This window comes from Heteronotia binoei, chromosome 1 (genome assembly GCF_032191835.1).
Source record: "Heteronotia binoei isolate CCM8104 ecotype False Entrance Well chromosome 1, APGP_CSIRO_Hbin_v1, whole genome shotgun sequence".
Taxonomy (NCBI): Eukaryota; Metazoa; Chordata; class Lepidosauria; order Squamata; family Gekkonidae; genus Heteronotia; species Heteronotia binoei.
In genome coordinates, this window is record NC_083223.1 from 46,301,899 (window position 1) to 46,316,297 (window position 14,399).

Consider the following 14,399-nt stretch of genomic DNA (forward strand, 5'->3'; position numbering starts at 1 on the left):
TTATGCAGTTGTGGTTGCTGTAACCTCAAAAAAAGAATACTGCAGAGCTATAAAAACAGAAGACAACAACCAAGATGATTTAAGGCCTGTGGCATCTTATGAGGAAAGACTGAAAAGTGTGGAAGTTTTCAGTCTACAAAAAAAAATCAGGATGTAAACAGTTCTCTTGAAAATAAAATTTTAAATCCTGTGAAGTAGATTTGGCTGGCTGAGTATAACTTGTCCAACCGCCATGATGTAAAATATTTTATGCCAATATAACAGAACATCATTTCATTGAAAACTTTATTTTCACTCCATGGATTCCTAAACATACAAAATTTCATGGCTGTCTTCAAAAGGTTATAAATGCATTCTATAAAGTCTCTTTTAATGGGATAAGTAAATGGCCAGCAAGGATTAATGTGCAAAAATACTCTATCCCAATCCAGAGAAAGGCAATTCCAGTAAGAAATAAACTCTACTAAACTTTTGGCAGTTCAGGACAGTTGATTTGTCAATTAGATAGAACAAGAACCTTCTCAAAATACCGCAACAGGCTTGGAAGCCCTTTCATACAGTATGCATTTTTCTTTAATTTCCTGAGTTGTGATAGGTGAAAGGTATCTGAAATATCTATAAATGCTGTAATTTTAGCATACTCTGTGATAAGGCTTACTGTATAGTAGGAGATATGCTCATACCTTGGCTGAAATATGTGGAGAAAGATCATTCAGGAATGGGAAGTTTTGAAAAGTCGATTGGGTACATAGTCCAGTAAATTTGAAAAACAAATGTTAAGATGGTAGACTCCAAATATGAACTTGTTTTAGAAAAACCACATGGTAAGCATGTGCATATTTCAAAAGACTTGTGGAGCTTGGTAAATATAATGGAGTTCCATTTTCAATGTAAACATCAATAGTCTCCTATTAAATGGAATGTACATTTCCTGCAAGCTTAATACTTTTGGTCCTAATGGTAGGCTTTTATATTGGCTTCATCCTCAAGACTACTTAAAATAGGCAGAAGAGCTCATGTTTTAATCAGTCTTCTTAGCAATCTTCCTGTAACGCAATATAGTTGCTGTGACCCATACATTAAGAGCCATCATGACCACAAAACGGAAAAGAACTGGAAGAAAGGGGAGAAAAAGGTTCAGTTAGAAAGTCAAGATGGCTCAGTTTATTTCAAATTGTACAGTATGCTAAAAGTACAATGAATTATACAAACACAGCTTATTCAAGTATACGGCAACCCCAAATCCTGTATTCTTCTGCCTTGATCCAACAAGGAGGAATCTATAGTAAGCTTTTGTGAGCAGATTCTCTTTCTGGAATAGGAAGCTTAACAATGTACAATGGATGTGCAGCTGAAGTGCACATCGGTATTGTGATACACAGCCCAACAGATAACAAGGCAGGTGGCTCGATTTGTGCCCAGGTTCTTAAGGAACATAAAACACGTGGCGAGTAGACTAAGTTTTAATCCAGGGGTGTCAAACTCATGTGTTATGAGGGCCAGATCTGACAAATGAGACCCTGTCAGGCCAGGCCATGTGTGCCATAAAATGTAATGCCAGATAGCAGAAATATAAATTTTATAAAGGACACAGACAAACACAAAGATTTTTTTAAAAAAACCTTAAACCATGCACAAACCAAGATTAGCACTCTTGCAATATTTTATTTAACACTCTCTAATAACTGACACCTCTTGCCCTGAGCTATTGCATAAAAAACTGGAGACAATGAGCTGTAGCAATCTTGAGTATGCTGTTTGGGTATTGTTCAGGTTTGTACCTGTAAGCTGCAAGCCTACTTTTGATTTATTGACATTCATTACAAAAATCTCATGGTCAATGCTTTGAGCCTAAGACCCAAAGGAAAACATGAAATGGCTGGGCATTGTGAGCTTTTGTACATGTTGCTTCTTGTACTGGTCAAGAACATGTGAAGGCACCATGACACAGACTGAGGGCTATGCGTTTGTCTACAAAACTATAGCCTTCCCCAGAGAAATAATTGCAGTTCCTATGATGCAGTGCAAGAATACAAATATATAGTGGTTAGCATCAGCCTACTTATATAGGAAGACTAGGTTAAAATCCTCAGTCTTTGAAGGAAATGTGCTAGGTGAAGTTGGTCTGGACACACACACTCAGCCTAATCTACCTGACTGGCTTGTTGTTATTCTTCATCTAAATAGTTCAAATTGTTTTGATACTGAGAAAGGCTACATCATGAAGGCATGGATACAGAAAAAAGAGAGACAAAACCCAGTTGCACCCAAGACAGCCCTGGCATAATGAGTCAACAAATCTCTCTCTCATGGGCCTGATAGAAGCCTTCCAGGGGCCTCATCCAGCCCCCAAGCTATACATTTGACACCCCTGTTTTAATCCTTTATCTTTTATCTGAATTTTAATGTGTTTTAATGGTTGTTTTATTCTAATTCTTGTTATAGTCAAAGATACCCAATCATTGAATGTTAGATTTATTCTATGTATTGTATACAAATGCTGTATGCAAATAGATTGGGTGAGCTGGTCATCTAATGTAACAATAAACTTGACTTGATACATAACCGGAGGCAAAATAACCAGATCAATTCCCACTGGTGCTGCAGAGTTTGGATTAGAAGGTATATTCCTATTCTTTTAAACACTAATTCCCCCTAGCCCTGAGTATATAGTCATAAACTCGTTCATCCCCCACAACAGTCATTATTTTCCCCTAACCCTTTAAATTAAATAGGGATCTAATGCTAAAACATTAAATGTACTTGCCCACTGCAGCAAAACAGTTTTCAGTCAAGCATATTAAAAACCAACCACCTAAAAATAAGCCACCTGCCTGTCACTTAAGATACCACAGTAACAAGTCAGCAAACAATATTACCTGTTAAATCCTTTGTTGTCATCAGTGTTGTGAATATTCTTGCTGTAATTGAAGAAGTACATTTTAAACATCCAGAAACCTGAGAGGAATTACGCAACTACCTTGAATTCTGCAGTCCACAGGTGTGAGGATTATAGATCTTTTCCCAATCCTTTCTGACCCTGGGAAAGTTTATTCCCAGAGTCATGGAGCTATATAGACTAATACCCACACTGGTCAAAAGGCTACAGGGAGGGGATGAAATGTGCTCATTTCTGTCACACACAAAAGGACAACATCTAATACATATCTTGATGAATTATTGTATCTTATTTTTCCGGAAACAATACAAAAATATCTGTACATTTCACACCCCTGTTTTAATCCTTTATCTTTTAATCAGTGTTTTTCCTGAAACACACAAATTACACATTCCATTGCAAATGCCCTAACATTGCAAAATGAAATCCTGGAATTAACACAAACTGCAAAAAAAGAGTAGGAAATTGCTTTAGTACATGGCTACCCCTGTAAATATATTTTAAGGTATTCTTTCCAAAATGAGCACATCCTTATATAGTTAAAGAAATGATGGAGGAGGAGGAGGAGCACATACTTCGAATGTATTGGCAGCTTTGCACCTTGGGATGAGTTAACAGAACAATGATTTCCAATGAGATTGCTTCGGGTTGGACTCAAAGGCTCTTCTGCTAAGTGAGAATCTTCTTCCAGTGGAAGAAGGTGTTCACTTAGAAGAGAGTTCCTGAATCTAACCTATAGTTCTTTTGTAAAGTTCAGTTTCTGTTCCTAAGAGGGATCCTGCCAGTGCAGCAATCAACATTTAGACACTACTTTAAAAAAAACTGCTAAATTTTAATATGTGCACCGTAAAGAGTGGGATTTTTTTTTGGGGGGGGGGGTTGCATTCAGAGGCACATGAGTTGTCTGGACCACATCCAATGTTTCTTATAAACATTTTTACATGCTTACCTGCACAGGTGTATGTAGCTAAACTCCAAGTCAAAGTGCTCACTTGTCCAGAATCTTTAGTCTGCCAGAGACATCTGAGCTGAGCAAATTTACTTGCTGCACTGATTAGAGTGGACAAATTCTATGGAAAGCAAAGCAGAAAGAACAAAAACAAAACTGACTGAAGGATGGGCAGTAGCCATAGCAAAGTAATGGAGCACATACTTTGAGTTTATAAGGTCCTTGGTTCAATACCCAGTTTAAACAAAAACAGACTTCAATACCAAGTCCTGAAGAATCTTTGGCTTCAAAACCTACACAACAGCTGTGGCTAGTCATGAGTAAGCTACAATGCTGAACTGTAGTAGGACTCAGGGTAAGGCAACTCTGTATATTTAACACACAATCTGAACTTTTTGAGATAATAAAATTTCAAATATGACTGGTTGTGCACTGATGGCAGAACTTTCTTACTCTGGAAGAAACTTCTTGCAGTAATAAAAAGTGGAATGAATTACAGGGTGCAGCCTGACAAATCTCGCAGACAAATTAAGTCTAGCAGTATTAAATGGATCCACTGATGGTTTAACTGCTGAGTTAAGAAAGTTAACAGGTATCTGAATCCCACTTTCTATCCTCACAATATTAGGTGTCGAAGAAAGAAATGGCTAACACGGATTGACCAACCTAACATTCTCCAGAATCCTCTTCAACTATGCCAAGAAAAAGAATGCAGATGTGATAATAAGAGTTGCAGAAATCGACACAAATTAGGAAAGTTACTGTGTTAAAGGCAGGCAACCTGGGTTTAATCCAGGGACGCCAAATATGTGGTCCAAGGGCTGGATCAGGCTCTTGGAGGGGTCCTATCAGGCCCCTGAGCAACTGGCTGTTGTCTGCTTCCTTCTTCCTCTCCCTTCCTTCTGCATCCCAACTTGCTTTGCCAGGCTTGCTCAATCACACAGGAGCTACAGAGCAAAGCTTCTTTTTTCTCCATTGGCTGAGACTCTTCCCTTGGTGAGGAAGGGGGAGGGAGATCTTGCTTTGTCAGGCTCTCTTAATCACACAGCAGAGGTACTGAGGTAAGCCTCTCTTCCTCCTATTGGCCAAGGCTCCTCAGAGCAAGAGGTAGCAGTTATCAGAGACTGTTAAATAAACAAAATATTGTAAGAATGCTAATGTCTTAAGCATGTTTTATTTTAAGGGTTTTTAAAAAAATCTTTGTTTTTGTCTGTGTCATTTATAAAGTTTATACGTCCACTACTTGGCATTGCATTTTATGACACACAAAGCCTAGCCCCACAAAGTCCCATTTATGTCAGTTCTGGCCCTTGTAACAAATGAGTTCGACACCCCTGGTAATCCATCTGGCTCACCAGTCAGCTATGCCATCTACTGACTAAAAGCTGCCTTTTAACCTGAACCAATTACTTCTTCAAGTACGGTACAAATTTTCTCAGGATATGGGCCTGAGTATTTTTGCTCATTGTTGGTATGGAACTATGTAAAGGGAATGATCCCTTCATCCCATGTGTTCTGAGTTAAATCTGCTCCCAGTATAAATTTATTACTGCCAGTCTCAATGCTGAATTTTCCAAAATCAGGGCTCCCTACTTTAATAAGGCTAATCATTGTTCAAGCTGAGCTTTGAGTTTTAGGGATCACTGCATACTTAATTTTAACAAAGTTCTCATGAGAGTGTAAAAAAAAGTAAAGGTAGCCCCCTGCGCAAGCACCAGTCATTTCCAACTTCGGTGACGTCGCATCATGACATTTTCACGGCAGACTTCTTTCGGGGTGGTTTGCCATTGCCTTCCCCAGTCATCTACACTTTCTCCCCAGCAAGCTAGGAACTCATTTTACTGACCTCGGAAGGATGGAAGGCTGAGTCAACCTTGAGCCGGCTACCTGAACCCAGCTTCTGCCGGGATCGAACTCAGGTCATGAGCAGAGAGCTCAGACTGCAGTACTTCAGCTTTACCAATATTCCATTATGTGGGTAAAGGAAAGATGCAACAGAAAAGAGCCACTGACAACAAGGCAACCAGTTTTGGGGTATCATTTCATATCCATCCCTTATTCAAAGCATAATAATTGATGTCTTTGCACCAAGAATCAGAGCCATTCAATGGAAGTTATATATATAGGCACAATTTATCACCTACTTACCATAGCCAGGTCCACTATCCATTTCTGCAGACCTAGCACATACCATCCCCCCACAAATCTAGCCTTGCGGGTTAAGTTGCATAAGGATGAAAAGTGAACATTTTGTAGTGGTCAACTTTAATTTGGATTAAATAAATGGACTAAATACCTCCTGAGAACACACAAAACCAATGCATTCTATTTGACAAAAACAAATGTGCATTATCACATGGGGAGTTCCCTCGCTCCTGATTTTGTGGCTTGAACGGTTTTGGTGGAGAAGAACCTATCACCCAAATCCCTTGTCATAGTGGACAGAAATAGCAGACCAGGGTGGTCCTGCTATGGCCCCCTTCTGTTTTATGGAGATCCTCAACTATGCCCAGTAGACATTTCAGATTCTATAGAAAGCTTTATAAAAATGGATAGCAACCAGCCAAATTCTGTCAACATTTGTAGAGACTGCAGTGGATCCTGCAACTATTCCACCAATCCACTCTGCAAAGTTTGACCCCTTTCTCCAGTTTAAGAAGCCTCCTTGAAATTTAACTTGGAAGAAGGCTCCTTAGAGGAAGGTGGAGTTCATCCCACTGTATTCTGCCAGGGCTGTGTGTTCACTCTGCAATTTTGCACTCATGGATTTGACTTTGAGCACAGGAATAAAAGCTGAATTTTGTAAAATGTGTAATGTGCTAGCCGTAACATCATAAAAGTAGGTAATGTCTGAGCAACTTAGAACAGGTACTGGATAGGAATAGGATTCCCTGTATAAAAGTGAAGTAAGTTTTAGTTAAAAGAATGATCTGTGATCATAGATGTCCTTTGTTCACAAAGAAGTTCCATCAAAATTTCTTGGGCTCAGTTTCTACTTTACAAGATGGTAAGACTATATATAAAGGCAAGCGCTTTAGAATACTGATAGTGTAAAAGAACAACAGATAAGCTAACGTACACATCTATAGTTCATAGAAGTTAGGTTACCTTGGAACAGAATTTTGTTGCTGACTGCAGACACACAAAGACAAAATGAGCCCCAAGTATAAAGCTACACACTCATACTCAGTCTATGGCAAGATTCAACAAATGCAGCACCATAGGAAAACTTTCATATAACAATTTTTACACGTTACATTAAAAACGCTTGTTGAAAAGTGAATCAATGAATCACAGTGGTGACAGAAGATACATGCAGAAACTTCCTAGAAATGTTATATCAAAGTTAACTGAATACATGATCAAAAGAACAAAATAGGAGTCAAGTTGCACCTTTAAAACCAACAAAGTTTTATTCAGAATGTAAGCTTTTGTATGCATGCAGATTTCATCAGACGAGGGGATAGGGTACAATGGGCTGAAATACATGTAGTTGGTGGGTTAAAAGTGTAAACTGATACAAAGTTAGGATCAAATAGCAAAACAATGTAATAAATTGCAAGACCATTTGGTCTGAATAGCAATAAAAGGTAATGAAAGTTGCCTGTTAATTGCTGTTGCTGCATACGAAAGCTGACATTCTGAATAAAACTTTGTTGGTCTTAAAGGTGTGACTTGACTCTTACTTTGTTCTACTGCTTCAGACCAACACGGCTGCCCACTTGGATCTATCTACATGATCAAAAGGATACACGATAGTGTAAGGCAAAGCATGCCTCATTTTGCCACTGTAGTGTAGAACAAACAGCAAGAGAACGACATCTGAAACAAAACACCAGGCATTACATTCTGATGGGGGTAAAAACAAAGAAAAGAGCAAAAATGAAAGCGGTGAGGAGGGAAAAAGCAATCCAGTACCTTGTGCAATGATGATGGGGTATTCTATATATGATGACAGAGGATAACTATAGTAACTGTGGTACCGCAGGCAGACAAGGAAGCTGAAAAGAAAAGGTTATGTCTTTAATCAGATCCCAGGCAGGCCCTCTGCTACTCAGGCGTTGCTCAGAGTAGCATAATTTCAGTGGTGTGCAAGGAACAGGATCTTCTCACATTGTAATTCCAAACTGACCTACTCTGAAGCCTTCTTGGTTTTTTTGGATGGGGCTTATTCCCGGGAAAGTGTTCCTGGGATTGCAGTAAGTCAGTTATCTGAGATTCTGGCAATTGGTTTCTGTTGTCACCTGAAGCAGGTAAAGCCTTTCTTATTCCACTTAGCCTGTGAAATCAAAGCTTAAAAACATTCCCTCTATTTATACCACTGATGCTGAATCGGACAGTTTCTTACATAACTGATTTGAAGTTTTATTAAAGAGTGATTGTAGATAATTGTATTGGAACCCATTATTTTTTTATCAAGAGTTTTCTTATTTCAGGCTTTTGTGAGGCTTGGCGGTAGCCGAACTTCATTTATATCCCATTTGTCTTTCACTGTGGAATGTAAGGTGACAACAGAGTTTCCCAGGATGCCCTAACCAGAGAAGACTTGCCTTGCTTTCTCTTGCTTCCTTCTCCTGCAATTTAAAGTATTTAAAGTTCACAAACCCCAAAGAAGACCCCTCTCCCTCCATATAGTGCTATTATACATATGTTTCTGTGCACCTAAAAGAAAAAGAAGTTTAGGAATTATTAAACTCAAACAGGCCATGAGGATGGGAACAGCTTTGCAAGGAAGGTAGATAAGAGGCTTAAGGAACTATGGAGCAGAGAACTCACAGGAAAAATGGCTGACAGGAAGATACACAATTGCCTACAAAAGAGGGAGGAAAAAATAGCAATACCATTTAGTGACCTTGAGGCTGCTGTTTTTTTGCCTCCCAGAATGTCTGCCTAGTGAGTATCCACTCCTAGCATCTGAAGATGTTGGCTCCAGTCCAAAGCAGCTTACATGGAATAAAATTTGTTTTTAAGGCAGAGAATTAAGAACTAAAATGAAGCTGGACCGCCTATGTAAGTTTTAAATTATAAATTGTTTATATGAGTTTTATTTTATAATTATAGTTATTGTTGTATTATGATTGTGAGCCGCCCATAGTCTGTATGTGGAGTGGGCAGCATACAAATTTAAAGTAAATAAAATAACATAAATAAAAACAATGAAGGGAAGTAAGCAGTGGGGTCCCACAAGGATTGGTATTGGTGGTGGTACTGGTTTCCTTTAGGCAGACGATGCTGTAACTTTTTCTTGCACCACAACGGACTAAAGTGCGCATTTCAAGATATAGCAGACTTCTGTAAAGAAACCACCTTGTAATTAATTTTTCTAAATCTAAGATTTTGGTATTTCAGAAGGCTAGCCCTGTCACTGTATTCAAAGCCAAGCAGTTTCTATGCACATGCTGGGGAAGTGAAAGTAACAGAACTGCCAGGTAGATCATCCAAGTGACAGAAGGTGGCTGGTTGCCAGATTCCATCAGCCTGGACAATGACAGCATGACTCAGCAGCAAGCTGATTGGTTACCTGGGTGGACCTTGTGTATAAATGTACAAAGACACTTTAATAATAATAAGTTTTATTTGTATCCCGCCCTCCCCGCCGGAGCAGGCTCAGGGCGGCTAACAGGACATGGTATATACCATGATCAATTATACAATTCATAAAAGATACAGTTAAAATACAATTTAAAAGTTACATAAAAATTATAAAACCATAATAAATTAAAGGTGCTATATTCAGTGGGATGTCTATCCAGATGGCTAGTTTTCACATTCAGAGTTCCCTATAAGCTTGTTGGAAGAGGGTAGTTTTGCAAGCCCTGCGGAATTGGTTAATGTCCCGCAGGGCTCGCACTTCCTCCGGTAGCTGATTCCACCAGTGGGGAGCCATTACTGAGAAGGCCTGCTCCCTCATTACTTTCAGTGTGGCCTCCTTTGGTCCAGGGATTTTTAGAAGACTTTGGGAGCTGGATCTCAGTGCTCTCTGGGGAACATATGGAGAGAGGCGGTCCCTAAGGTAGGCAGGTCCTCAGCCATATAGGGCTTTAAAGGTAATAACCAGCACCTTGTAGCGGACTCGGAATACAATTGGCAGCCAGTGCAGTTCCCTCAGCCTAGGCCGCGCGTGTTCCCACCGGGGCAGTCCCACTAGCAGCCTGGCCGCCGCGTTCTGCACTAGCTGCAATTTCCGAGTTCGGCACAAGGGCAGCCCCATGTAGAGGGCATTAGAGTAGTCTAATCTTGAGGTGACCATTGCATGGATCACTGTTGCTAGGTCACTACACTCTAGGTAGGGAGCCAACTGCCTCGCCCTTCTAAGGTGGAAGAAGGCGGATTTAGCAGTGGCTGCTATCTGTGCCTCCATTGTCAGGGAGGACTCCAGTAGCATCCCCAGGCTTCTGACCGTGCGCACTGGTATCAGTGACGCACCGTCAAAGGCCGGTAGGGAGATCTCCCCCCCCCAGCCCGCCACGACCCACGCAAAGGACCTCTGTCTTTGCTGGATTCAGCTTCAGCCCACTCAGCTTAATCCAGTCCGCCATGGCTTGCAATGCCCGGTCCAAATCTATAGGGGTGTCAGTGGCCCGGCCGCCCATCAATAGATAGAGCTGGGTGTCATCAGCATACTGATGGCAACCCAGCCCATGTCTCCAAGCGATCTGGGCAAGGGGGGCGCATAAAGATGTTAAACAACATTGGGGAGAGAACTGCCCCTTGAGGCACCCCACAATTAAGTGGGTGTCTCTGGGACATCTCTCCTCCAACCGCCACCCTTTGTCCCTGACCCTCAAGGAAGGAGGAAAGCCATTGTAGGGCTAGCCCCCGAATTCCTGCGTCGGCGAGGCAGCGAGTCAGCAGCCGATGATCGACCATATCGAACGCAGCCGATAGGTCTAACAGCAGCAGTACTGCCGAGCCGCCTCAATCCAGATGTCGCTGGAGATCATCCATGAGGGCGACCAACACCGTCTCCACCCCATGGCCCGGACGGAAGCCGGACTGGTATGGATCCAAGGTGGAAGCGTCATCCAAGAAGCCCTGTAACTGCAATGCCACAGCCCTCTCAATAATTTTGCCCAAAAACGGCAAATTTGAGACCGGCCGATAGTGAGCCAATTCGGCCGGGTCTGATGTAACCTTTTTCAGGAGAGGGTGGACCACTGCCTCCTTCAGGGGCGTTGGAAAAGAGCCCTCTGAAAGAGATCTATTTATGATGTCCCGTATAGGACATCTTAGCACCTCCCGGCAGGCCTTAATTAACCAGGAGGGGCATGGGTCCAGATCACACGTAGTTGGGCGTGCAGTGACAAGGATTCTGTCAACTTCCTCCAAGCTGAGTGGGTCGAAGCAGTCCAGGATCAAATCTGAAGACACGCACAGAGCCTCGAGTTCACTCACTGTATCCAATATGGCAGGGCAGTCATGGCGGAGTGATTGGACCTTGTCTGCAAAAAATTTCGCAAATGCCTCACAGCCTATTTCCAATTCCTTAACGTTTGGCTTGCCTTGTGGCAATGTAGTAAAATTTCGAATTATTCTAAATAATTGTGCCGGGCGCAAATTTGCAGATGCAATCTTGGTCGCAAAGTATGTTTTCTTTGCGGCCTTGATTGCCATCTCATAGGACCTCATAAACTCCCTATAAGATGTTCTAGTCACTTCATCACGGGTGTGTCGCCATTGCCTCTCTAGCCGTCTGAGGCCTTGTTTCAGCTGGAGCAATTCCGGGGTGTACCACGGAGCCAGCCTACTCCGAGGGGGATATGTATGGGATATGTATGGTGGAGTTGCAGCGGAGCATTCTGTCGGTTTGGAGAGTGGAGGTGTAAATAAATTGTATATAGTGGTTTATCACTGCTGTGTACAAGCCTTCATTCTTTGCGTCACTAAAGACCACCCTCACTAAGCACAGGTGCATCAACAAGCCCTCGTAAAAGTTCCAGATTCACTTGGATTCAAATGTTATTTTATTGAGCAGGTACATTATTTTTGTTATCAGGATACTATTTCTGTCATCTAATAAATGGACTGCATATTATGATTACATGTTCAAGAGACTTAAAATTCACCTGCTTGCAATGTTAAGGGTTTTTTCATCAAGTTGGTGGCTAATATATTCCTATGCAGGGGTTGTTTTGTAGAAAAAATAGGTGGTGGAGCTCATCCAGGGATTGTTATGCAGCTGCACATACTATTCAATGGACAAGGAGGCGGAACTCTCAGAAGGGAGAGATGGAACTCTCAGAAAGGTTCAGGAGATGTGCTCCTGAGCTCCCACTGAATCTGAGACCTGTTCCTATGGATTTTGCAGGATATGGTGCTAAGATCTTAGAATCATAGAGTTGGAAAGGACCTTTAGGGTCATTTAGCCCAACCCCCTGAACAATGCAGGAAACTCACAAACACCTCCACTTAAATCCACAGGATCTTCATTGCTGTCAGATGGTCATCTAGCCTCTGTTTAAAAACCTCCAAGAAAGGAGAGCCCACCACCTCCCGAGGAAGCCTGTTCCACTGAGGAACAGCTCTAATGGTCAGGAAGTTCTTCCTAAAGTTGAGCCGGAAACTCTTGATTTAATTTCAACCCATTGGTTCTGGTCCTACCTTCCAGAGCCACACCATCCTCTATATGACAACCCTTCAAGTACTTGAAAATGCTGATCATATCTCCTCTCAGCCGCCTCCTCTCCAGGCTAAACATCCCCAGATCTTTTGCTTTATGGTGTGCCTTCATTTAGCAATTTCTGCTAAAGTGGAATCAACTCATTTCTTTGTGCTCTATTGTGGGCCCCAAAATGCATTTCAAATGGGAATGCATTAACATTTACACAGGAGGGCAAAATGGAAATCAGAGGCATATTGCTTCTTACCGCAGCTTTCAAGAAATAACTAAATCAGAGACAGTGCTTCTTCTGGTATTGCATAAGTGTTTTCTTTAGTGTTCCCCCATTTTTAAGCTGTCTCTCCATCCACCCTTGCCACTTGTTTGGCAGAAAACAGGAGACATTGTGCACACCTGACATCAAAATATGTTTCCTTGCTAGGATAACAGGCTGAGCCTTACAAGTTAGTCCAGAAAAAGATTCTCAACCACAAGAAGTGTACTAGCGTAACACACCCTAACCAGAATCAGTTCTTTTGCATCTTACAAAACCACCCTGTCTAGTCATCTGGAGAAAATTCCGCCTCACCACAGGTTTCCCAAGTCATGTGGCCAGCTACGATGAGGAGAGCGTGAGAGCCAACATCAGACTTTCCAGTCACATTTACCTTCATGAGGGCGTTCCTCTTTTTCTCTCCTCTTGAATTAATGAAGTGTGTTTGGCTCAGTTCAGATGGTCCCTCACTAGGAGGGTAACGTATGAAATCAGCTCTGTGTGACATGAAGGCCTAGAAACCGCTTAGCTAGCAACCCCTGGCCTTTCACTTCCACTCTGCATCAGCATGGTTGCCCTCAAGTACAGGAGAAACTACAGCTGAATTTTGCATTTACTGCTGTTGGCGCTGCATTACTTGAGGGGGGTTTTTGTTTTGTTTTTTGCTGTAGTCTTCCTGTTGTGGTTTCAGAACATTTTGGGTAAGGTGACTTCCCTGCGCTAAGCAGGCCCCTCTGCATAAATTCTGGTAATTTCTGAACGACAAAAACCAATTGTTAACGCTCCAATTTGAAGCCACACCTTTTGACCTGGAAGCTCATCCTTTAGAAAGGGGTACCTGGAGGCTGCCCGGAATCTGTCAGTGGCAAAGGGCACACACTCTGCCCATGCTCAACAACACCATTTATTACTTCGCTTGTGGTAAGGCTGAGTCTCTGGAAGGAAAATGTGCTTGAGATCTTGCATAGCAGGCAGGGTTTAACAAAATGTGATTGGTACGCTTTTTTGTTTTAATTTTGCGCCTCAATGGGAAACAGCAGTAATTCCCCACCCCGCCCATGTAGGCGTGAAGCCTGGCACAGCCTTTTAGACAGGAGATCCGCTTCAGGACAACGCTCTCCCCACTCGGGGTGGGTGGGGGGTGGGCAGGCGGCTCTGGGTTAACATAGAAGCCCCTCCCCAACTATTTTGACCTCCTTACCCGCTCAGCTCCAGCACCAAACTCTCCAAGCTGAGTCCCGCGGCGGATTTAGCCGCCAGCAAAACGAAGCCCTGCGGCAGCTTGAGGACGGCGCACACCAGAATCGTGCTCCAGTTAGCCAGCTCCAGCAGCAGCTGCGCCCCTTCCATAGCGCCGCTCGCCAGCCAGCCCGCCCTCGCTTTCCCTCCGAGCAGGAACCGCCGCCCTCGCCTGTTGCAAGGAGGTCGCCTCCTGTCTCTGCTCGGCTCCAACAACCCGCCCTCTAGGAGAAGAGCTCCAACGGGGAAGCGGCCGCGTAGGGCGACTGCTTTCCTCACCCACGAGAGGCGGGCGCTCAGATCGCTCGCTCTGGCTTGCCTCGCTCAAAAAGTAAAATAAAAACGATGCTTTATCCCTGGGTTGCAGGCGAGAAAGGTGGTTTGAAGGCTGCAATCGAGCAGAGTAAGTTAACCCCCCCCCCACACACACAAAAATTGA

General features: G+C 42.6%; 1 protein-coding gene across 1 annotated transcript; it reads right to left on the reverse strand.

Annotated features, from left to right (window-relative positions):
- Positions 1–268: 268 nt before the first annotated feature.
- On the reverse strand, positions 269–14,179 carry SLC66A3 (solute carrier family 66 member 3). Its single transcript, XM_060258145.1, has 7 exons — positions 13,923–14,179; positions 7,767–7,849; positions 7,601–7,670; positions 5,997–6,054; positions 3,849–3,969; positions 2,880–2,921; positions 269–1,113 (listed from the first exon to the last, which is right to left on the reverse strand). The coding sequence occupies exons 1-7, from the start codon at positions 14,069–14,071 to the stop codon at positions 1,022–1,024; spliced, it is 615 nt and encodes a 204-aa protein (XP_060114128.1). The 5' UTR covers positions 14,072–14,179; the 3' UTR covers positions 269–1,021.
- Between the last annotated feature and the right edge of the window lie 220 nt (positions 14,180–14,399).

Excerpts from the sequence above, each read along its gene's own strand:
- SLC66A3 (XM_060258145.1), bottom strand. The coding sequence starts at position 14,071 with ATGGAAGGGGCGCAGCTGCTGCTGGAGCTGGCTAACTGGAGCACGATT. Across the intron at positions 3,970-5,996 it reads GGATAGTGGACCTGGCTATG|AATTTGTCCACTCTAATCAG; the intron begins GTAAGTAGGTGA and ends TGCTTTCCATAG. Across the intron at positions 1,114-2,879 it reads GACAACAAAGGATTTAACAG|TTCTTTTCCGTTTTGTGGTC; the intron begins GTAATATTGTTT and ends CCTTTCTTCCAG.